Source organism: Ursus arctos, unplaced genomic scaffold, assembly GCF_023065955.2.
Source record: "Ursus arctos isolate Adak ecotype North America unplaced genomic scaffold, UrsArc2.0 scaffold_5, whole genome shotgun sequence".
NCBI classification, from domain to species: domain Eukaryota; kingdom Metazoa; phylum Chordata; class Mammalia; order Carnivora; family Ursidae; genus Ursus; species Ursus arctos.
The window spans coordinates 43,603,052-43,628,645 of record NW_026623067.1 but is presented as its reverse complement, the minus strand read 5'-3'; the positions used below and the strand labels follow the sequence as shown (position 1 = coordinate 43,628,645).

The 25,594-nt window shown below is 43.8% G+C and overlaps 1 protein-coding gene across 1 annotated transcript in view; it reads right to left on the bottom strand.

Moving 5' to 3' along the window:
- Positions 1 to 25,594, bottom strand: part of STK32A (serine/threonine kinase 32A) — a 121,393-nt gene that overhangs the window by 33,823 nt on the left and 61,976 nt on the right. The window contains exon 6 of the mRNA XM_026498972.4: positions 4,522 to 4,559. Within this exon, the coding sequence (XP_026354757.3) occupies positions 4,522 to 4,559 (38 nt within the window). The remainder of the gene's footprint in view (positions 1 to 4,521; positions 4,560 to 25,594) is intronic.

The following is a 25,594-nucleotide window of genomic DNA, read 5'->3' as shown; positions in this document are numbered from 1 at the left end:
AGAGGCCAATGGCACTTCCCGCTCCAGGCTGGAATCCTGACCATGAAAATGTCTCTAGACACTGCCAGATGTCCCCTTTGGGGGCAGGAAGTAGAGCAAAACCACCCCCAGTCAGAACCACTGCCTTCACGTGGGGTTTTCCAGGTACAAGGCTTAGAAGCTCCCGATTTGGTACCTTAGGAAAGCATTTTTGCCTTTCTTTTCACCTCTGTACCTTGAGATACAGAAGCACATTGCAAATCTGAATCGATAGCACTGAGTCATTTAATTCAACTATCATTATTGTCATTACTTCTAGCTCTTTCTCACTATGTCTGCTCTGCCTGACGATCTTTATCGACACAGCACTCCTGGCCACCGTGACCAGTCCGCCGGTGTTGCCCCAGCTTTCAAACATTTCCACCACCCCGAAGTGTTGAGAGGGTGGGTGCCATGTCTTCCGGGATTCTTGTTAAAAATGCATATCCTTAAGTACCATATGGTGACTCACATAACATAATTATTAAAAAATGCATATCCTTAGGCAGTAGCTGAGACTCAGTGAATTTGGTTATTGGGGATAGGGTGCTGCTTTTCTCTCTCTCTTTCTCTCTCTTCATATATTTATTATCTATGTAGCCGCCTAAACCTATAGGTACTAAATAGATACAGGCATTTAGTGATAGATAAATAATTGTTTAAAGATTTATTTATTTATTTTTAGAGAGAGAAAGAGCAAGCACAGAGGGGAAGGGCAGAGGGAGAGTCTCAAGCAGACTCCGTGCTGAGCGCAGAGCCTGACCTGGGGCTGGATCCCATGACCCTGAGATCATGACCTGAGCCAAAACCAAGAGTTGGATGCTTAACCGACTGCGCGACCCAGACACCCTTAGAGAATTTTTTTCTTAAAAGGAGATTCCCACTAGATTTTTAGGCCCATTTTGGGACTCGGCAAGGAAGAAGCTGTTCGGGGAGCACGCGTCGTGCTTCCTCTTACCCCCAGACCGAGTTTTTGCCTTTCTCCGGTCCCTGGGACCAGGGATGATATTAAGGGAACTAAATTATAGATGATGCCATAATTGTCGTTTCCTCAGATACTCCAGGCAGACATTATTGTTCCTCTGGATGCAGTATTTATTTCCTGAATAATTTAAGACACACACAAAAATTCAGACACGATGGAATTGATAGAATTGGATGCGGTACTTTCGTTGGTAGGATATGAAAATATCTATCAGGATGACTGAGGATAAGCCGTCCGAGATCTAACGTCGGCTTGGGCTCTGAACTAGTGAATGAGACATTTGGGGAGAATAGTAGCAGGTATGCTCTAAATCAAAAACATTCTTTTCAGTCCCGTTCTGAATGCTCGTTGACGCGGTGGAAAGATTCTGCGTTTTACAAAGGGCTTCAGCTCCTTTAAATAGCAGTCTTTTCTGATGACTACGAACCAATATGAATCAGTAAGAATAAGACAAAGTTCCCGCCTGTCGCCGTGTGGTGCTGAATTAAAATGTAAGCCATTGGTGTGATGCACAGCTCACTTGGAGGAACGGGCGTAGAAGGCATGGCAGACACAGGCAATTATCCTTCCCGGCTGCTAAAATCCCCGTGCAAAAGGCGCGCGTGACGGCCCATCAGGGGTGAAACCCTATAAATGTGGATAGAGAGGACAAATGAGGGTTTCAAATAGGAGCCATGGAAAATCATGCCAGGAGACTCTTGGAAAGGCCCCCATGGATTTGCGGGGCAGCCGAATCTCCCAGGAGCAGCTCTATAGCATGTGCTCAGGGCTGGGGGTTATCAGGAATGGACGCACTTAAGCGTGGTTGACTCTAGTCCCTGAGCAATGCCCGAAAGGCTTAGCTTCTCAGAACTGGCATAAACAGAGCAAATAACCTTAAAAATTATGTTTTTCAGAAAGGGGTCCCCAGGACCGTGTTCAGAGAAAAGCTCTCTATCTTTTTGGTTTGTTTGCTTCGATCCCATTCACAGATCCGTTTCTTTCCAAAACAATGTCTCTCTTATTAACTGTGGTGATTTTCAAGTTGAGTTCAGGATGAGAAAATAATACCAAAAGAGGCCTCTTAATTCATTGTTGAAACCCAAAACCTTAATAGTGAAAGGGTCAGTGTTAATAGTTCACTAGGTAACAGGTGTAGACTGGGACTGTCCCTCTGGCCGACTGGGACGGCCGCTCATACTCCCTGAACAACAGAGCCCCATCCCTAGCAAGAGTAAAATGCCCCCCAAAGTGGGCTGAGCCCCCTACACCCAGGAGAGAAAAGCAGAACAGACCACTGAAGGCATAGCTGCCTGAGAAAAAGCGCCAAACAAAATGGCTTAAACACAAGACCTACCAAGTAGACACACAGAAGCTTTGGCATATTCCCTCCAGAATCAAAACAATTCTTTAGAAAGACAGGCAAGAGCCCAGCTTTCACTGACTACCTGCTATCGACAGAGACACATAAAACAAGATCTAGAAGCCTTAGCTTCCTTCTTTAAGGGAAAGAGTCACTACTCCTTCGTGAAATTGTACTAATAGTTATCTTCTGAGTGATTTCCTGGGGACGGACACTACAATCAGCACTTTATAGATAGTAGGCTAGTTCATTTCTACAGTGACTCTAAGAATTACTCTTTTGGTTCCTCAAAAAACTGAGATTCAGAGAAAGTTGAGACAGTCTGTGGAAACTCTCAGAGCTAGTGATTAGTGAGGGGGTGAACTGGGTTCGAACTCAGGCAATCGGGCTCCAGAATCCATTCTCTTGACTATAATATCATACAATTATTCTTTCACATGGGGGTTTCTAAGGGCAGGTAAACTTGAAGATTAATTTATTTCTGGACTGTTCTCCTAATCTACAATCACCAAGTTGACAAGAAAATGAGAAGGAGAAAGAAATCGAATGAGAGAGGATCAGATGACTTAATGGTAGAAATAAGATGAAGCCATGTTTGGGGCCCAAGATGAAAGCGTTGTTCTCTGAATGGGAGGTAAATCTTGAAAGGTTGTGGACAACAGGACTGTATGTCTCCATCCAGGGCTCCACAAGTGGCAGAGCAATACATCGTACACAAAGGCAACCAGAAAAGGGAGCAGGTAGGGACAGAACCCCAGACTGTGTTCTGCCTGGCCAGCCATGCACCTTCGTGGGTTGGGGTGGGGAGACAGAGAACCTCTTTCTAAATTGTGCAGGGGCAGTCTCTCTGGGTGAGGGGCGGCCCTCCCCATGACTGTGAGGCCCCACAGAGTTTATCCGCACCAGGGTGAGAGAGGCTCCCGCCTCTTCTTGGAGGCATGGAGAGCCGGTGTTCTCATGAAAGTCACCTTCACGCCAAGTCTCACACTTGTTCACATTTTGGAGATTCTGAGAATCTGCTCCTGATTGTCAGAAGCAGTAAAGGGAAGGAAGAAATTAGGCACCGGAAGAAAGTGGAAAAAATCTTTTTAGACAGTCCATAAATAAATAATGACCCTGAGCTTCGAAATTAGAGGTCATACGCAAAAGTGTTTCTTAGCCCTCCGAGAGCAGGTGGGGTCTGGCAAATCAGGTTGAAAGCGCAGTGAGGTAAATAAGTAATGAGCGATGGATGGTACGTGGAGTTGCAGTCCCACTGCACATCCCTTTTGTACAAGTCAAATGAATAAGGAGCCCTGCACACCTAGGACTCCCTCATCCAACAGCTTCCTGAACACGTAAGAAGGATCTCAGTGCCACTGTTAACAGTTATAAGCTGCAGGCTGTGCGTCCGACGGCTCTGCCCTGGTGGACCCGTATATCCGAATGGACATTAAAGGAAACAGTGGGAAGAGATGACACACACTAGTCATTGTTGCTGAAAGTTTGCTCTCAGGATGTCCTTCATCTGTGTTTCTTGGGTTTCCGGCATTCACTGATCACCTTCATGGTGATTGCCAAATTCCCTGTATCACTTTCCCATCCGGATGCCACATGCACTGTGGTCCGCTTTCTCTTTTTCTTTAAACCGATGCACTTTCTTCAACTGAAAAATCTTTGGACGAAAAACTTGGTTTTCTCTTCTGCAAACGTGAAACTAATTTTCCCTCATAAGAAGAAACGCATGAAAGTAGATGCAATGAGATCAAAATGGTGTCACTAATCATTTGGGAGATAGTTTTGCCTGCCACGTGCTCTGAGCTTGAGGCCTTTTCTGCTTTATTAAAAAAGAGATGATTTTTAGAAAGATATTAAGGCAAATTAGCACCAAAAAAAAAAAACTGTGATGGTTTTCTTGAAAAAATCAGAAGTCTAACAAGTTGAAAAGGGAGTGACGTTTTCATTATGTAAATATAATGTTACTTAAGGGTGTCCTAGGGTACCGCGCCACGCTACAATAATGGAGTTCACCCAGCTTGTCCCTCCCGCCCATCAGATCAAGTTTGTGCATAGAACTCAACTGAATGAACCAGGGCGTTTTCCGTGCGTAATCCTCCTTTGCCCGGGTAATCATTTTTGTCGCACATGCTTTTTCTATGTGCAAGCCATGTTGATTGCAAACAAATCATTTACTTACCATGTTCATCCAGCAAAATATTGTCAGGCTTCATATCCCTAGGGGAGTAAAAGGAAAAGAGAAAGTTGCTCATAATCAGACAAACAAACCAACCAGAACTAAAGCGTAAAAGCGAAAACGCACAGGAGTTCCAAGGAGGGAACAGCTAGCCTGTCTTCCTTCCCAATCTCATCCGTTGCCCATGGTGAATCTCCGACAAGCTTACCATGAAGACCCCCAAGTTCTAGATCAGAAAACGGGGGCTTCAAGAGGTTAAGCAACTTAAGGTCACAGAGTTGGGAAGAATTGGGCTTTGAGCTTGAGCCTCTCTCATTCGAAAGCTGACATTCTTAAATTCGTAAGCAGCATATGACTTGTAAACGCGCAAGTTTAGCTCCTGGGTCACAGAGGGAATTAAATGGCCGTAAGGTAGTAGTACTTATTATCATTTTCGCTGTGTCACTAGACTGAACATCAAGACGCTACAAAACCAGGGGAAAATGATACATAATGTGGTTATATTTTAAAGTTGCCGAAATTAGAATCTTTTTAAGGATGATTCTCTTATGCCTCTAGTTACTTAATAACTATTACAGCTGGGGTAGTTAAAGGAGTGGGACTCGTCTTGCAGACACTAGTGAGATCCTTAAATCCATGCGAGAGAACAAAACTCACCTTCTTCCAGTGAAGGGAGTAGTTTGATGGTAAATACCTAGGGGAGTGGCCCGCAGGGTTTTCAGAGTCCTTGTGACGTGAGCACCAGCGTGAGCCGCGCTCCTCGAGCAGAGAACAGCGCTGTTGTTTGTAAGCGCCCCAGCTCTTGCATTCTCGGTGTTTTACTGCCCTTCCCTAATGCACCATTAAAGCCCTTCAACCTAAATTCACAAAAGCCATTAGAGATGAAATTCTGCAATAGGTTTTGGGGACGCATTTTCAGTCTAGTCAAGTGGCTTTTATGTCACCAGAATAAGGTGACCTTAGTCTTTGACAGACCGAGCATGTCAGGGTCCTCTTTTCTTGAAACTATGAATGAATACCAAGCCCCTTACCTACAAGCAGAACCAAGCTTATGCCACACCAGCGTGCAGGTGCACGGATAGTCTCACGAACTTGGAATATTTTCTTATTTCACGTGTGAGGTCCCTAACATGAATTCTGGCCTCGTAAGTGATCATCTGTGTCTGTGGCACATTCTTCTCTGGTGCGGGGTACAACGGGCCAAAAAGATAGAGGGTCAGAGGGTTTCCAACTGCCTGTTTCTATGGCTAAACTCTCTCTCTGTTGCAAACCACCCCGAACCCTTTGATGGATGCCATTGTTTCCAGAATTACGCATTCCAACTCACTCATATGAAATAAAGTCCCTTTCATAATCTGGCTCCTGTGCTCCAGCCACACAGAAGCAGGTGGCATCCCTACATGCTCCCTACGTCCCCTCACCTTCTGCTGTCTCTTTGCCTGAATCAGAGCTCTCTCACCACGGGCTCAGCAAAAGCCGATTCAGCCCTCGACTCAAAGCTCCAGTGCCACTTCCTGCAGGAAGCCTTCTCTGAATTTCCATTTCTGAGTCATTGCCCCTCCTGGGTGCTCGGCGAGGTATACTTCTTCCATCATAACATTTATCATGCTTATATTTATTCTTCTCCACCTGGATCGTGAAGTCCCAATGTCAGGGATGGTTTCTACGTTAACGTCCTATTCCATTACATAGGCTCACAGTGCTCGGTAGGCCGTAAATGAATGACAAGATGACACCAGGAGAATTTCTAGTGCTTCGAGAAGGTGAATCCTAACAGTACATACCAGTGCACTCATGGTGTGCCATCAAATACTGGGCAATTCAAAGCTCAAGGTAAACCGGGTGTCAGGCTCTTGCTACTTCTTTCAGACCGGCCCCAGTGAGCATCCGCAAAAAGGAGGCCCCATGGAGCTCGGCCGGGAGGGAAGACACTTGGATATGGCAAGATTAACACTGTGATTTCTTTGCCTTGAATTCTGGAGGGGTTGGTGAGAAAAATGACTTGCTGTGGGTTTGACTCTTTGGGAACTTTCTATGAAATCCTAGAGCATCATTTTTCTTAAGTATCAGATCAAAGCCACATCTCATTATATCCACTACCTTTCCCAGAATCTGCCCTGAAGTTTAAAGAATAATACAGAGATCAGAGAGGTACCATTAGCTCATGTGATGTTCTTACTTCAATCTCAGACACGTTTATTCATCGAGTACTTACTACTTTGATAAGGCACTGTGCTAGAATATAGGAAATTAAAGACAAACGAGATCTAGTTCTCTCTGGGATGGAGAGGGTAAGAAAGGTTCATAAGGAACCAAGCTGAAAGGTTTACCGTGGTAAAGGGGTGTATTCACTACTAAATTCGGAGAAGGAATAGGAGGAAAATATAAGACAAATGTTTAAAAAGTGGACTTTTAACATAAAAATTAAGTGTAAAAACACAGATTCTGATACATAGCTTCCCCAAAATGTGGCGAGTAACTTCTAAGTCACTACAGGGTAAACTGCAGCGTGCTAACATTGTTATGGAAGGGCGTGAAAATAAACCCCTTGTACTATATTAAAATTCCTGGTAGAACAAGTTGACATTTACTAGTTTTGAAATTTAGCACTACTTCCTTATCTCTTTAGCCTGGTTAAATAATACTAAGTATGAGAGAACTTATTCTAAGCTGTTTCTTCCAATTAAGGTGACCTATACTATGGTTTAACTCGATGGTTACGTTTGGAATCACCTGAGGGGGCTGTAAACAACCTGGGTTCTCTGACCTAGTTCAGTCCTGGGGCAATTGGACTCTCTGTGGCCAGGCCAAGGTGTCTGTCCAAAAACAAGCAGAAACTTCTAGGACCTTCTGATGTACAGTCATCTTCAGAAATACCATCCAGGCATTGTCCACAGCCAAAGATGTCAATCTGATTTTAAACTATGAAACTCTTAAAAGCTTATCTATGAATGAAAAGGCATTGGCAAAGCACAACACTTAGCATTTTTGACAAAATTCTTTGGTTAAGATATATATAGAGGACTCTTACAACTTCTATGTCATCAGCGGATCACGAATGAGTTCCCTCTCTCTCTCGTTATTCATCATTCTTGATGATGACAAGTCTTTGCGGACATTCCATCGAATCCCTTAGCACTCACTGGCCCAAATTACCTACAGTTATCTTTCCGTTTATGGACCTCAGTTGTTTCCTGACTCCTATGTCCTAACTGTTCCTTTGCTGTTACAACAGCCCTCCCCCTGACCAACTTCACCTTCTATCCAATCCGCTTCCCAAGCTGGCACATGCAGCCCCACAAAGCCACCAATTATTGACTCTGTCACTTTGCATTTACGCATCACAACTCTCACTCATATCCTCAGTCCCCTTCCACAGCCATTGTTAACCTCCCTTGTACAAATCTTTAATTCTCTTACCCCCGGCAATGGTACTCACCTATTAAAACCCCCATATTGGTTAAACCCAACTCCCCAATTCTTCTCACCTACAGCCACGCCCCTAAGCTTTTCTAGAAAGATCATAGTAGTATTGACTTCTCATTTAAATTAATGGCCACACATCTCAAGCCAGCAGCAGTGTGCCAAGCCACAGAGAGATACCTTCTCCAAGAGGAGCACTGCACACTTTCCCATTGCCTTCAGGTCTCTTCCATGTTCCCTCCCACTTTCTCTCAGTTGATGACCGAACCTCCTTACTTCACGAAGACAAGAGAACTATCTACCACTAAGTCTACCAACCGCCCTATTTCTATAGCCATACCCACGGTCTTGCCTCCAGTTATACTAGATGAAATGTCCCTGTGCCTACCCCAGACAGCTCTTCTCCTGGGGCTCTGGATCTCATCTCCTCTCACCTTCTCACAGATTTCTCTCAGCTAGGTATTCCTTCCTTCTCCTACACCTTCCCTTTCTATCTCTCTTGTATGAAGTATGTTATGATTGAGTCTCTTGGAAATACCTTCCTCGATGCATAGCGATCTCCACTTATCGTCCCATTTTACTATTTTCCTTTGCAATAACAACTCTGGATTGAATGGTTAATAGGTGAGAAACTAGAAACAGCATCTCCATTCTCCTCCTCAGCTGTTCTAACCAGGCTTCCATCCCCTCTACTTCCAGAAATTGCCCCTGTCAAGTACATGGATGACCTCCAGCTTGCCGAATCCACTGGCTGCACTTTTATTTATCAAATTGACTTCTCTGTGGGTTGATCATTCCTTCCCTTCTGACGTCTTTATTCTTGTGGCTTGCAAAAAGCCCCTTTCTCCTGGCTTTCCTCCTGCCACAGTGGTTCCTCCTCAGTCTTGTCTGCTGGTATCTTCTTGGTGCAACATCTAAATGCTGAGATTCCCCAGAGCTCAGTTGTATATACAGCTACTCTCCACTTCAGTTATTTCATTTAGTCCTGCGATTTTAAATATTATATATATTTTATAAATATAGATAAAAATATATATACGTATGTATGTATATAAAACCTCTATCCCTGACCCTGGATTTCTAGATTAATAACATAACAAACTTCTTGCTTGATGTTTCTGTGTGTCTAACAGCCATAGGGATAAATGTAATATGTTCTAAAGAGAACCTTTACATTTATCCACATCCCACACGAACACCCAAACCCCTTTATTCCAGAATTCCTTAGCCCAACACATGGCCCCATAATTCTCCCATTATAAAAATGAAAATCTTGAGATCATTTTGGGGGGGGGGAGTGAGGGAGTGCGCACACAAGCAGGGGGAGAGGAAGAGAGAGAACTTTAAGCAGGCTCCACACCCAATGTGGAGCCTGACACAGGGGTCGATCTGATGACCCTGAGATCATGACCTGAGACAAAATCAAGGGTCAGACGCTTAACTGACTAAGCCACCCACGTGCCCCATCTTGAGATCATCCTTAATTCTGTTCTTTCTTTAACTCATAACACCAGTCCTTCAACAACTCTTGATAACTTTACCTCTGAAGTAAAATTATTGAAAACAATATGGCAGTTCCTCAAAAAATTAAACATGGAAATTAACATATGATCCCACAATTCTATTTCTGTGGGTCTACACCCAAAAGAATTGAAAAGCAGGTGCTTGAACAGATAATTGTATATCCATGTTCGTAGCAGCACTATTCGCAGTAGTCAAGAAGTAGAAACAAACTGGGGCGCCTGGGTGGCACAGCGGTTAATCGTCTGCCTTTGGCTCAGGGCGTGATCCCGGCGTTACGGGATCGAGTCCCACAACAGGCTCTTCCGCTATGAGCCTGCTTCTTCCTCTCCCACTCCCCCTGCTTGTGTTCCCTCTCTCGCTGGCTGTCTCTCTCTGTCGAATAAATAAATAAAATCTTAAAAAGAAAAAAAGAAGTAGAAACAAACCAAATATCCATCAGTGGCGGGAGGATAAAAAAATGTGGTGTAGACGGACAGTGGAATCCAGCTTTAAAAAGGAATGGAAATCTGATGCAGGCTACAACATGGATGAACCGTGGAGACATTATACTGAGTGAAACATGCCAGACACAGAGGGACAAACATGGTATGATCCCACTTACATGAGGTACTTAGAATAGTCACATTCACAGAGACAGAACATAGAATAGTGGTTACCAAGGGCTGGGTGAGGAGGGAATGGTAATCGATGTTTAATGGGTATAGAGTTTCAGTTCGAGAAGATGGGAACATTCTGAAGGTGAACGATGGTGAAGGGTACACACAACTTTATCACTTGAAAATGGTTAAAATGATAGATTTTATTTTATATATATATTGCTGCAATAAACATAAACATAATCACCATTTCCACTGCTACCATTGCTTCTCTCAGTTGAAGTACTGCAGTAGTACCTTCTTGCTTCTCCTAGTGCCCCTGACGATCCACTGACCACATGGCACCCAGGGACGTGGGGTTCATTACACACGTCTTCCCAGTGTAACATCCTCTGGCTCCCAACCCACATGGAATACAAAATCAGCCATTCACCCTGTATGTCCTGCAGCCCCGCACAGCCCTGAGCGCCACGTACTAGCGTCCGCTCCCTGCCACACGCCAGGCCCCAGCCGCACTGGGCCGCCTTAGCTCGCCTGCAGACGGCCCCCTCCGCCCGCAGCGCTCTCCTCCTAGACCTTCACTTGCTCGCTGCTTCCTGTCCTTTCAGGTCTCTGCGAAAACACCATCTCCCCCAAGCTCTTTCCTGAGCGCCCGACCTAGCGTAGCCTCCCCCACCATGCTTACCTCTTGCCTCCATCTTATGCCCAGTGAATCAACTTAACACTGTTTTCTTATGTATTTATGATTTTTCTACCCCCCCACTGGAATGCAAGTTCTCAGAGAAAGGACATCTTTTCTGTAGTGTTCAGTGTTATAGCTCCCAGGCTCGTAGAAGTGCCCAGAACGAAGAAAAGGTTTACGTAAATATTTGTCATAAAAAACGAGTGAATCTGGTCCCTTGGCTTCTCAGACTTCTGGAATAATAAGCCATGTATTTCTTTTCTCCTTAAGAAGAGAGAGAGAAAAAAAAACAAAGCAAAAAAGCCCTCTCTCTATCCCCGATACACTGTATTTACTGTTGGTCAACGAAAACATCAGTCATTTCTATTAAGTTTGAGTGTATATTAGAGTAAGGGTAAGAAAGAAGTGATTTCTGCATAATTAGAGTCTGAGATTTCACGGAGGGCTACAGAATTTTGGGGGTGGTGAATTGCAGTTCTAGGGACACACATTCTGTAGAGATTCTTTATTCCATCTTCATTTGATGAAACAGAAGAGGCTGGGTCGGCTGCCGGCTCCTGCGCGACTATGAATAGGCCGCGGAGATACAGTGCTCCCCGCGGCGGGTCCGAGGCCCAGCTGATACATCAGCTCTTCCCACTTGAATGACTTTACACGACAGTAGCAGAACTTAATAGGCTAATTACATCCCTTCACTGCACCTACCCAGGAATCAAGTTGTTCACCCTGCAATCCGATATGGGGTGTTGTGAGACCAGGGAACAGGCAAATCCGTGTCCAAGCCACAATCAAGCCGGTCAGTGTCCAGGGCTTTCTGACAGGCCTCCCGTTGGGGTTTAATTCTCTGTTACATAACGTACTCTGGGCCCTCCTCAAGCTCTTGAGCAGGGAAAAATACACATACGATTCTATAATATATTATTTAAGATGTCACACAAAGGCTATTGGGCACATAAACAGATGTATGTTAAGAAAAAAAAAGTGAGGAGGGGATGGCAGGGTGGCAGGGGTAACTAAGCAGGAATGCGTGGTTTGGAACAGGAGGCGGCAGTGGAGCGCCAGGTATGTTATGGACCAGGTACAGCCTCTGTCTCTTTTCTACTAACTGGCTGATTTTTTTTTTAATCTAAATTTCATTTTTAAAAAAATTGAGATATAATTGGCATTCAACATTATAATTTTTTCCGGTATAGGACATAGTGATTCGATACGTATATATATTGTGAAACGATCACTACAGTGAGTTTGGTTAGTATCCATCACCACGCAGCGTTACGGTGGTTTTTTTTGTCTTTTGTTTTTTACTGTGGTGAGAATTTTTTAAGATTTACTCTGTTAGCAGCTTTCTGCCTGCTCATTTTTGTTGTTGTTGTTCAGCTCCAGCATTTCCCACAGTTTGTTCAAGGGAATAGGAGTTACAAATATATTCTGTAATAATGTAATATGGAGCACATATTGCATATATAGTATATATATGTAGCTCTGCTTCTCATTTGTCATCCCGCTACGCAGATCCAGTGCCTTTATATATTAATCAGGTGTTGAGGGCAGTGATTTTACTATCCTTGCATCCATGAAAATGTTACACAGTATCCCGTTTTGAATTTGTGTTTCTTTTCCCAAAGTATCACTGAAGACACCAGCACGCTCCCCATGCCTTCCTTCTCTCGGATGTCTTCTCCCATGGCTTCTGGATTTCCCCTCCATTGTCCGTAATAATTTAGCTTACATGTCAAAACCAAGCTAGAGCATTAGAGCCCCATCTCAGCATCTCACTCTCCTCCAATCCCCACCACCCAAGCAACGTACGAAGAGATTCACCCAACCAAGATAGGTTTCTTCGATAAAGGGGAAGGGTGGTAGGGACCAGATGTCGATGACCTTTTGGTGAAAAAAGAGGATAATTCTTCAGTAGAGAGCTCTTGAGGGAGTTACAAACAAGCTCTTAACTCAGGATCTGAGAAGCAACTTCTGGATAGTCAGATACTTCCAAAGTCGGCGTGAACTATCATGAGATCTTAAAATGTGACGTGGATGCTGTCACTGAGGCTGGATAAGCAATTTGACACCAATACAGCAAGTGGGCCGTGCAACACAGGAACACTAGCCTGCTCAGATGACCCTTCACGACACTTTGAGCCCGACTCTCTGTGAGCCACCCAAGGCTTCTCACAGAGGCTCCCTAAAAGTCACCCCCCTTCATGGATTTATCACATAGATGCCAAAGGAAAACAGTACTATCCACATTTGCCAAAAAATAAAAATTAAATAAATAAATAAAATACATTTTAAAAAAAAGGAGACTTAAGGGCCCTGGCTTGCCTACAGTCTCATGGCTCATAAATGGCAGAGATGGAATTTAAATGTCATGGTCTTTCCACTGTTGCTCACTTGGTTATATTTGGCAAGTAGGTTCCAAGCATGGGGCCAATTCTTTAGTCAGCAGTGTCTGCCATGTTGAAATGGAGGGTGTTCACGTTCAAGAGAAAAGAGTGCCAACCTTGATCAGCAAATCCTGACATAGACACGGGAAGAGGGGTTTGAGGATTGTGAGGTGCAATCTCCGTTTACATCTCAAATGTTTATATTGTAGTTTTCCTAAGGAGAGAGGAGAATATCTTCACATACCTGGCGGTCTGGGATGTGGCTCACATTAGGCTGCAGCAAAGTTTAATTTTTTTCGTATAGTTGAAAATCATGTATATTTTCCACCCTACTCGATCGTATGGCCATGTCTCTTTTAATGTAAAAGTGAAGTTCCCGGTGTCTTACCGTGGAGTAAGTCTGTTGTTCTAGGAAGGTGAAGCATGCTCACTCTGATGGTACAGACCCAGTAGCACAGACACGCCGCTGAGAAGCGTGGTTATATACCGCCATCCCACTCACTTGAGATTTTCAGCCAACTTGCAGTCTTCGGAGGCAGAATGTTTGCTGACAAGGCTTCCTGCTTTGCTGTTTAGCATTAGTCGATGCTCATTCACTGTCATTATTTCCTTTAATTTGGATTCTCACAGATAGAAACCTAGGTCACATTTACCTGCTCTGTAACCAGGGAAGAAAGAACACAGCATTAGGGACCTGAACTAAATCCCCTAGCCACGGACACTGGCCTGAACTCGGATCTCCTGGATTTTTCCCTCAACCCAAAGAGATTTTAGGGATAGAAATGTACTAGTTAGAGGAAGGGAAAGAGTCTACATAGTAAGAGAGACTGAAAGTTGGTCATCTATTGATGGTAACAAATTAACTGTCATGAGAGGGTTGTTTTTTTTTTAAATAATCAAATAGAGGAGAAGAGTATTCAATTTGAGGCAAAAAGCAATTTGTTCCATTTCAGCTCCAGAACTGAAAATACCCTCTCTTGCCAGGGTCATACATGACCCGGCTGGAATTCAGTCCCAGCTCACCGGGTACAGCCCCCCTTTTCCTCGCTGCCACACTGCCTGCTTAAAGGAGATCATGAAATTTGTCCCACCTTCTTCCTCGGTGATAGAACCCCAATTAGGCAGCAGTACCCCCAGTCCCAGGTTGAGGGATGATTGGCATACATCAGTCATGAGAATCTGGTTTTCCTTATCACAGCCTCCTTGAACGTGGGGACGAGCCAGAATGGCCAACGAGCGCTAAGGGGGATTCTACTGTAAGGGCCTTCAGAAAAACTTTTGCTTCCCCAGTAAAAGATTATAAATAGCCTTCTGAGACTGAGACCCCTGATTCTGTATCTCGAGGACATAACAGTATCTATACGGTTGCCGTGAAGGTTTAGTGAGACGAGGCAGACAAAACTCTGAGTCCGGTAGTCTGTATACAGTGGTTGTTCCCCTATCAGGAAACATTGAACAAATGATTAGGAAGTATCCAGTGGTAGGAAGGGCTAGATGGTGAGAAACTGATGTTACCCTGAGGGTATTAAAGGATGAATAGTTGTTTTCAACTATCATCGCACCATTGTGATGTACTAATGATGGTAGATTTCATTTAACCAACGTGCGAGAAACCATGATAAGCCTTCAAGTGCTGTATTCTACATTATTCTCAAACAGCCTTATCAAGTCGGTCCAATGATTCTCCCTATTTCATAGATGGGGCCCCCAGAGGCCCAGAGAGCTGATGGAGCCATCCTATCGTCACCCACTATTATGAGAAGTCAGGACTCCTCGTCAGGTTTACCTGACACCAGAAGGGACACTCACAATACTTCACAAGGAACAAACACTGGCCAGTCAGCACAGGGCACTGACCAGTAACAATCCTGGAGCCACTGAAAAATGACCAGTACGCCAGTACCTGTGGGGGACGCCTAAGCGAAGCCAGGTCTGATGTAAGGCTCCCCCGGGCAGCAGCAGAACCAACCACGAGCCTTCCTTTGAGTCAATAGGAGGAAGAACTTTCTGAGAATCAGGTGTGTCTGAACATGAAATGAACTACTTTATGTGGCAGTGAGTGTCCCATCTCTGAGTACTGAAAGGCCAGGAAGATAGTTTCTTGTTGTGGAGGTTGGGGAAGGAATTCTGTCTTTAGAGGGAGGTAGGACTTGATTTCTAAGCTAACCGTCACCTCTAATATCCTACGGCTTGGGAATAGCCTTAGTTGTTTGACATCGCTCTGGAAAATGGCAATATGGCTTCCCTTCATTAGCCATCTCTGTTTTCCGAAGCACTGTAACAGGAGATTTCATATTTTTTTGGCTGTATTACCTGTGACATTATTAAATCAATTTTACAAATTAGAAAAACAAATCTTGGAAGAAGTATGCCAATCCATTATCTGCAGAGTGAGCCCCTTTAACCCCTCAAGTGCAGGCTCGGTCTTACCCTGATATCTAGAGTAGCAAGTGTACCCCATTCTCTACCATTTCCAGCCTTATTTTCGTCCACTTACTGTGAATGCTCTATTCTTACCTCCAAAGTGATAACAAATTCAAATATGTCCCCTTTCCTGGACTGGCTTTGTATCTCAAATGGGAAGTGAAGTTGAGCTCGAGGATTTGCTTGAACATGGTAAGCTGATCTGGCCTCGGCTCCCCTCTCTTGGCTTGAACCACTCTCCCCCTTTCTCACACGTTCTGACTGCAAAGACCACTGTTCTGCTCCAGGACAGAACAGACTTCCACCTTAGAACTGCTTGACGGCAAGTCTGGCTTCAAATGCCACCTACCAGCTCGGGCTTCTCTGAGCCCCACGCTAATGCGGCAGGTAGCCTTCCCCCCAAATGTGTCCTCTCTGAGATCCCTGCTTATCACCGGCGAAGGACTGAAGGCAATCAGCCATGAGCACAGTCATTTACATATCTGGTTCCTCGTTCCTTGTCTATCTTTTCCACTAAACCGTGAGATCTACGAGGACAAAAAATACGTTTTTATTCTTCAAAGCTCTATTCAAGAACTATGTGCCCAGTGCACAAACAAGTGACTCACCTGAAAGAAGGGAGCTTACGCTTTGTACTGAAATAGGTGTGTGTAGGCAAAGTAAAATTTAATTTGGACCAAGTCGCAGGTTGCATATTAATGGAACTCTGAACCTTATAGAAATTATTAAAAGCGCAGGGCAGGCTAATTAAATGTTAACCTGTAAACAAGCCGTTCTCTGCCTTTTTCACATGGGCTCTCACAAATGGGTGGTCTCGGGCGAGAAGCACAGTCACAAAGCTCCTTTCGAAACTGCCCAACGCCTCATACAAAGAGGGCAGATTCTCCTGTGTTCGAACGCGTTGTTCATGCTCATTCATTATTTGGTAGCTCTGGAGCAGGTGCTGGGTAGAACTTACCAACCTAATACCCTCATTACTGCACTGCCGTTTTGTTTTGAGGCTCAAGTGGCCCTTCTGTTGTGGGAGATAGAAAAAGAGAACATTTGCAAGGCTCGTGATCTCCTGAAGAGAAGATTGACCAGAACAAGAAGAAAGGGTGTTTTCCGTAACCCCTCCACTGAAAACGGTGGCCTGAAACCAAATTCTGGACCCCACTGCAACAACAAATATTATCAACATACTGAAAAGAAGAAAGCCAACATCCAGTGGAACGTATGCAGCACAAGTAATCAGTTACTCTATCATTTTTTCGACCCGTAATTTTCTCATACTGGACACGCTACTTTGGTAAATTGAAAAAGATTGAACTTCCCTGATAGATGCTTAAAAGCAAAACAAAAACACCTTGGACCAGAGAAATGGTATAAAAAAGCCACAGAGATTTGAAATATCTTGCCAAATCTGAAACACAAAGGCAGTCTTTGGACAGCATAAAATAGTTTACCATACACTAAAGCCAATAGATTTGACTTATTGAATATTCTCTTGGGTTACCCTAACTTTACAGACAATTTTAACAAGGTTGTTTTTTTTTTTTTTTTTTTAAATGCTGGTCTCCCATCCCACAATATATTCACAGCAGCCTATCAAGAGTGAGGACAGAAGCTGCTCTGAGTAGCACCTGCTACGTGTGAACATGGAAGTCTTAGCAGCTAAGCAAACAGTACGAGCATTCTGCATCAGTTTGCGAGGGCTGCTGTAACAAAATGCTACAGACTGAGGGGCTTAGAAGACCCCAGAAACATGTTATCTCCCAGTTCTGGAGAGTACCGTCCAAAATCAAGGTTTCAGCAGAAACCTGTATGTGAGAACCCTTCCTTGCTTCTCCCTAACTTTTGTTGGTTTGCTGGTAATCTCGGGCCTTCTTTAGCTTCTAGACGTACCACCCCAGTCCTCCGTCTTGACATGGCGTTCTCCCTCTGTCCTTCACATCATCCTCCCTTTGTGCTCACGTATTCTCTTTTGATACGAACACCAGTTACGTTAGACTAGGGCCACCATAATGAATCATTTTTACTTGATTACTGCTGTGAAGACTCTATTTTCCTAATAAGGTCACATTCTGAGATACTTGGATTTAGGATTTCAACATAACTTTTTGGGAGAGGTGCGATTTAGCCCATAGCCCATACCAACTAAAATATACGCATCTCAACCAATGTTTGTTGCCGTGAGGTAAACAGCAGTAAACAGCTCATCGGATCTTGAGGGTGCCTATTATTTTTGTATGAGTGAAAATAAGGGAGCCTATATTAAGAGCAGATATATGGTATCTTTGAATCAGATAATCCCAGTTTTGAATCTGGCCTTAGAACACTGACTGTGATATAAGGCAAATGATTCAACGCCGTCATGGTACCGCTGACTATCAAATTCGGCCACACATAGAAAATGCTTCTTACCATGGTGGCCACTGGTAATACATGACCACTCTTCTTAAATCATTAAGAAGACGATCTATTTACTTCATAGTATAAATTAAATGTTTAAAAAATGTTGGTGAACAGAAAGGAGTAGTCACCTTTAGGAATGAGAAAAACGTCTCTCCAGATGACTCACTCCCAGAGGCTTCGGAAAGCTGGGGCTGTCACTGAGGCGGCAGATTCATTCATCTGTCACTCAATAATCGCTGACTAAAATGATTAGTTGCAGAACGATCTCATTTTTTTCCCCATGCACGATCATCTCAGGAAAATGAAGTGCGACTTTCAGGATAGTATGGTGCGTGTGAGTCAGACAGAAAGGTGAAATGTCAGCCAGGAGAGCTCTGCCTGCAACAAACCGAAGAGCTGGGTTGAAACAAATACTTCCGGTTCACGACTCAGCAGCAAATAAGACCTTAACTGGTCAGTGTGCTAACAGCAGTTTATCACATGTCACTGCCGCATGCGGTTTAGACGGTACATTTTGGTCACACAGCCTTCTTGGGGAGAAATGGGTTTGTGGTAGAGAGCAAAGAAACGAGATTATACTTTGAAAAGCATCCTACCAGAGCTAAGAGGAAATCATCCTAGCCTCTTAGGTGTGAAAGAACCATTCCTGATCATTTAGTCAAACGTCCTTGACAGAGAAGTTTGTGGCTCTTTTTAAGGTTGCAGAGGAAACTGGATGTCAGAATCTGGTGTAGCACAACTTCTTTGGAGGAAATATGGGGGACAGACTTATGGTGACCCCCATGATCCCCACGTCCTGGTGTTCATGTCCTGTATCATCCCCAGCCCCTGAGTGTATCAGCCCCAGCCCCTTGATTCTAACCCCCATTATGTAACAAGGTGGATGAGATGTCACTCCTGCGATTGTGTTGTATTATGTAATGGTTATTCAGGGATATATCCTCCGCCTTTCTAGCACACTTGCTCTAGAGTCTTGCTCTCCTCACTGAATTTGAGAAAATAAGCCAACGTGAGTCCCGCAGCCCCAAGGAAATCAATTCTGCCAACATTCTGACTGAACTTGGAAGTTGACCCTTGCCCAGGCCAGCCTGTGGAGGAGAAGCCACTTCTGGCCAACACCTCGAATGCAGCCTTTCAGGGAGCCCAGTTAAGATGTGCTGAGCCTCCTCACCCGAAGAAACTATGAGATAATCAATATGTGTTAAGTACCTTTGTGGTCATTTCCACATGCTGTGGGCACACAATAGGAATGGATGGAATAAATTTAAAAAGTTGCTGAAGACAACATCACCCACAGTACCCTTCACCTGCTACGTCCACCCAAGGATCGCAAGTCTGTGCTGTCCTTGTTCACTGGTTCAGTCATTCATTCACTCAGCAACCACTCCGGATTAGATTACGTGCTGGGATTAAGAACACGAGGGAAGTGCAGTCTCCACGCGCAAGGACTTAAGTTTACGAGGGAGAGACAGCACTTGCTAAAGAATCTTGTGATCGGGGGGCTACAAATAAGAAGCAGAATATAACCATTGTGAAGATGCAAATGAGTGTGTGTGTGTGTGTGTGGTGGGACACACACACAACCACCTATGTTATTTATACTGCATGCCACAGGATTAAAACACCTTTCTGATATGGATGTTTAAATGTTTGCTTGGCTCCCTTTCATGCTGTGATGTCATTAACTTCGGATGACAGGGCACCTGTCTGTCCCTTCACCACTGGCGAGCAGCACCGAGAACACTATGGAGCCACGAGGTGCTCAAGAACCAGTGTTGAGTGAATATTTATAGTAGAGACCTTATCCCCAAGATTTTTCTTCACCATCGAAATGCTAATTTCTAGAAGAATGATAGCGACTTCTCACAAGTAGCTACTTTAGTCCAAGAGCAAATGTGGGAAAACTAGTTCCTACGAATCTCTTACTGGAGGCTCCGAGATGAGCCTGAGTGTCCGTTATTGGTCCCTGTGATTATAGCCAAGAAGACAAAGGTGATGCATAAAAATACATCCTGTCTTGGGCAATCATACGTTTCTTTTTATTCCTCCTTCAATACATCTGGAATCAGCAGGAGATGAAATGTTCGCAACTCTGTTGCATTGCAGTTATCTCTACAAACTGCCTCATTAGAGTTTGATCTCATTCCTACAGGATTTGGAAAGCAGGGGGAAAATATATATATATATATATATATATATATATATATATATATATATATATAAGTTTTGAAGAGAGCGGAATAATTCTTACAAGAAGAAAAAAAACGATCAAACATTCCCTCGCAAATGGTAGTTTGATCCAGGATGACTTACTCTTTCACTGTCCCATACGATTCGCCTCATTAGCGTGGATTTGTAATTGAGTCTCCTTTAATATCTGACCAGGGAGTGAATACAAATTTGTCTTTGGGCCCCAATCATTACTCTCTATCACGTGAGTCACTGGAGAGGTTGTGGCAATCAACAAATCAAACACTACTATCCCCACAGGCGGGATTGTGATGGGTTTCGTTTTCCTTGTTTTCTTCATAAAAGCAAATAATCACTGTGTCTACATTTTAAAATCTTCACTAACTGATTTAATGTAAGTTAAGGGGGAATACTGAGCTAGAAACTGGCCACCGTTTGGAAACTAACGCTGATTTTCAAGGTGTCCTCGTAGAAAAACATTTGGCATCTTGCTAATAAGAAAAGTGCTAATTGCACAATTCCAAATTAATGGTTATTGGGCAATCCTGTGTCTTTCACAACAACTGTAGAAAAGGAAGTTTCTAAAATTGAGGACAAGTAGCTAAACATTCTACATATGTAGGAAACTACTGAAAATTAAATTTGGTGGATTAAAAATAAGTCCACAAAATAAAACAACCCCCCCTTTATGTCTCACTTATGAAAGAAACAAGATTCATGGTATTTAAAAAAGTAACTAAAGTAGATATTGCCGGCAGGAAATTCTAGAAAAAGTAAAAACAGAGAATGTTCTACGTAACACAGGGAGATAAATGAGTGCTTTCATTCAGAGTACGCTTCCTCGGACATACACTGGACTGTTCTTTCTGCTCTAGCTGTGAAAACCCTTTTGAAATCCTCTGAGCTCCCAAGAAACTTTGTTTTGTCACCCCCGACTGTCATCTTGTCTGAAGTACTTCAGGTTTGCTCACACAATTTAGCATCTGGTTGAACACGGTTCTCTCGTCAGTTGGTTCCATATGTACCATCTTCGCCTGGGCCGCCAGACTGCGTAGCTGCAGGCAGTGGCCGGGCCTCACCTTGTCCCCCGCCCCCCTCGGAGCCACAACCACGCTGAGCACCAGCGGCGTGGAGAGTGGCGAGGACATCTGCACTTCCTTCGGGGATGCCTCCCCTACTTGCGAGCCATGCGCCCTTGGGCAAGTTACTTCATCTTTCCTTGGCTGTAAAATGGGGACAATAACACCCTCAGCCTCCTGGTTGTGAGCAGATTAAGTGAAATAAATCACAAGTGCTCGGCAGAGCCCCTGGTCCCCAGGAAGCCCCCAGTAAATGGCACACCTGCTCTGCGCACACCTGCTGACTGAAAGGGATGATTTTGAATCTTCTACTGTGTTCAGAGACAAAATGTTGTTTTGAGTCCGACAATTAGGAAGTCACGTATTTTATATATGCAGATGGCCTTTCCTTGTCTTAGGAAGCTACTGAATTTCGTAGACTCTGTTTTCTTCATTCACACTGTAATAACTCAGGACGTGTCTCATGATCTAATTTTCTGAGTAGCTGAAAGATGTTTTGTTGTGTTATCTTAGATTTCATCAAATCTAGGATGAGTTTTGTGGATTTTTTGAAGAACGTTTTTTTTAAAAGATCTTATTTATTTATTAGAGAGAGAACATAAGCAGGGGGAGCAGCAGAGGGAGAGGGAGAAGCAGACTCCCCGCTGAGCAGTGAGCCTGATGCGGGGCTTGATCCCAGGCCCCTGGGATCATGACCTGAGCCGAAGGCAGATGCTTAGCCCACTGAGCCACCCAGGTGCCCCAAGATTTTTTTTTTTTTTTTTGAGAGCAAGCGAGCACGAGAAGAGGGGCAGAGAGGGAGAGAGAGAATCTTAAACAGGCTACATGTTAAGCGTGGACATGGGGCTCGAGCTCACAACCCCAAGATTATGACCTGAGCTGAAACCAAGAGTCAGATGCTTATCCGATTGAGACACCCAAGTGCCCCTGAAGAAAGATTTTTAAAAGAGAATTAGAGTACTCAAAAGCCTTCTTTTCTTCCCTGCTGCTTTTCACGCTTTTAATGCTGCCCCGTGAGCCGGAGCCTTGGAGTGCCATCATTATTATCCTTTTACTCTTCAGACAAAGGAACACAGCTTACTTTACTGTGTCCGTGTGTTTTAAGCCACTTGACACCTTCTCAATTTGATATTTGGTACTCGGCGGGAAGAAAGCCATGATTATCGGGGCACTCTCCCAATCAACATGTTTATTTGGTCACTACTGTCTTGAAAAGGCTTAATGATGTTGATACGTGTCCGTTTTTTTTCCAGAACATTTATGGGTTTGTTTGTTGCCCAAGCAGAATTATTAATAGTGACTCCTTTCATTCTCAGGAGTAGCCTGGTTTGCATGATCAATTATACGGTTCCTCCACGTGACGCCCAAGGTAGGTCTGAAATTCTTGGCTTTAATGCCTTGTAGTTTAATTTTGTCTTTGGTATTTGTAAATGCGGCTGTTAGTCAATCATATGTATGGTTCAGGCAGTGTTCATTCCCTCATATTTTTACTACGTGCTGGTTATACGGTGAAAAGCAAAACACACAAGGCCCTAACTCATGAGGTTTACACTGTAAAGCTGCAGATATTAAGTAAGTGCACGTCAACGCGTCACAGCTCCTCGGGAGAGCTGCAGAGTGCTACGGCGCCTATCAGATAGAGCAAACGCGGGCGCCTGGGCGGCTCAGCCAATTCAGCGTCTGCCTGCAGCTCAGGTCGGGACCTCAGGGTCCTGGGATCGAGCCCTGCGTCGGACTCCCTGCTCTGTGGGGAGCCTGCTTCTCCCTCTCACTCCGCCCCTCCCCCTGCTCGTGCTCTCTCTGCTCTCTCTCTCTCAAGTAAATAAATCACTTAATTTAAATATATATATATATAAAAAACACACGGGAAAGACAGTGAGGCCTTATAGGCAATGGAAATACACCTGGCTTATGTTCTGACCCCAAGAAGATGTCCTCTCCTTTGAACACCATGCTCAGAACGTCACCGGGTTTGCCTTGTATTCATTTGTCGCGGTGAGGAGACACTTCAGGACAAGGAGCCTCTTCCGAGAATGGGCAGGAAGTAATAATCGTGAGTGTGTCAAGGCCAAGAGGCAGAAAGCTAATCCTTGGTTTCTTGTTTAAGTGGCAGAAAGACGGTGAGAGCAACAAAGAGCAAGGGAGGAAGTAACGAATGGCAACATTTGGTGTTAGCAAGTGCAAATTGTGTTGACTTTTCGGGGGTCTTTTTCCCTTCCTGAATTCCTTTAGGAACACATTTCTAAGCGTTGGACAGAGAAAATGAAGCCCAGGGAAAGAAGGGAGGGGCCCAGGTTCAAACAGGGAGAGAAGAAAGTTGAAAGGCACTCGTGGCCATGCGCGCTTCTCACGGTACCTGCCTCCTTTCTGAGATCCAGAGCGTCAGCGCCCCAAGCAGATTGTGGGTCGGCAGTCTCGGGTCGGGTGAGTGAACATGAATACCCTCAGTGGGACACCCCAGACTACAGGTAGGAAAGTTTCTCTTTAGCAAGAACTGCGGGGGACCAGAAAGTCGGTCTGGGAGGAAGACTGCTTGGGAACAGGGTTCGCAGTTCCTGACAAAACAGCAGGTGTGTTCATTTACTTCCAAGATCCTACACGATTAGCTGGTCTGCCTTCTGGTCGTCTGTTGCCCGAAGAGCGCATTTCCAACACAAATAGGTCGTCCGAAAGACAGGAAATTCAACAACGAGCATGTAAGTATACAGGGTCAAGGCCACACACACACACACACACACACACACACACACACGGATCGTTCCATAGTGCCTGCACAAAGAATCCATAAACCATGATGTTCCATCTTCACCCACAGGCTCTGTACTAATCTAGATAACTTGTAGGTTAACGTCAACTTAGTGGTTGGCAAATCTTTTATCTGGCCAAATTTTTACTACACCGTAGAGACGTAAACATACTTAAAGACCTAGCAAATACATCACAGATTAGAAATAAGACAGTGGAAGAGTCACATGCATTATTTTTCACTTAACGACGTGTACTTAATGCATCTATTTCATATGTGTAACAAATGCAAGTTGGTGTAGTAGAAAGGGCTCTGACTTCGGATGCAGAGAGACCTAGGTTTAAATCCTGGCCATGCCATTTGTCAGTGGTTTGTCCTCGCAAATCGTTGAGCCCCAGTTTTCTCATTTGTATAATGGAGATACTATAATGAGAATTTAATAAGATAACATACGACGGTACATCGTAGTACCTGGCACATAGACGAAGTCATCAGCAAACCGTAGTCGCATTGAGGGTGATGAGGTTCAAAATTGTTATAAATGATTGACCATATAATTGGGGCTTTATTTCTGGGTTTTCCATTCAGTTCCATTGATCGTTGTGTCTGTTTTTATGTCAGTACCGTACGGTTTTGATTACTACAGCTTTGTAATATAACTTCAAGTCTGGTTTTCTGGTAATTCCAGTTTGTTTTTCTTTTTCAGGATTGCTTTGACTATTCAGGGTCTTTTGTGGTTACATACAAATTTTAGGATTGTTTGTTCCAGCTCTGCGAAAAATGCTATTGGCATTTTGTTAGAGATTGCATTAAATCTGTAGATTGCTTTGGGTAGCATAGACAATTTAACAATATTTGTTCTTCTAACCCATGAGCATGGAATGTCTTTCCATTTCTTTGAGTTGTCTTCAATTTCTTTTATCAGTGTTTTATAGTTTTCAGAGTATACGTCTTTTGCCTCTTCGGTTAAGTTTATTCCTAGATATTTTATTGTTTTTGTTACAATCGTAAATGGGATTGTTTTCTTATTTTCACTTTCTGCTTCTTCATTATTAGTATATAAAAATGCAACAGATTTCTGTACATTGATTCTGTATCCTGTCTTTACCGACTTTATTCAATCAGTTCGAGTACTTTTTGTGGAGTCTATAGGGTTCTCTCTATATAGGATCATGTTGTCCAGAAATAGTGAAAGTTTCACTTCTTCCTTACCAATTTGGATGCCTTTTATTTCTTTTTGTTGTCTGCTTGGTGTGGCTAGGACTTCCAGTACTATGAAATAGATGGAGCTAGAGAGTATAATGCTAAGTGAAATAAGTCCATCAGAGAAAGACAAATACCATATGATTGCTCTCATATGTGGAATTTAAGACACAAAACAACAAGCAAAGGGGAAAAAAGAGAGAGAGACCAACAAAGACACAGACTCTTAACTATACAGAATAAATGGATGGTTACTAGAGGGGAGGTTGGTGAGGGGATGGGTGAAATAGGTGAAGGGGGTTAAGGAGGGCACTTATCTAATGAGCACTGAGTAATGTACAGAACTGTTGAATTACTGTATCATACACCTGAAACTAACATAAGACTATGTTAACTATACTGAAATTAAAATTAGAAACTTAATAAAAAGT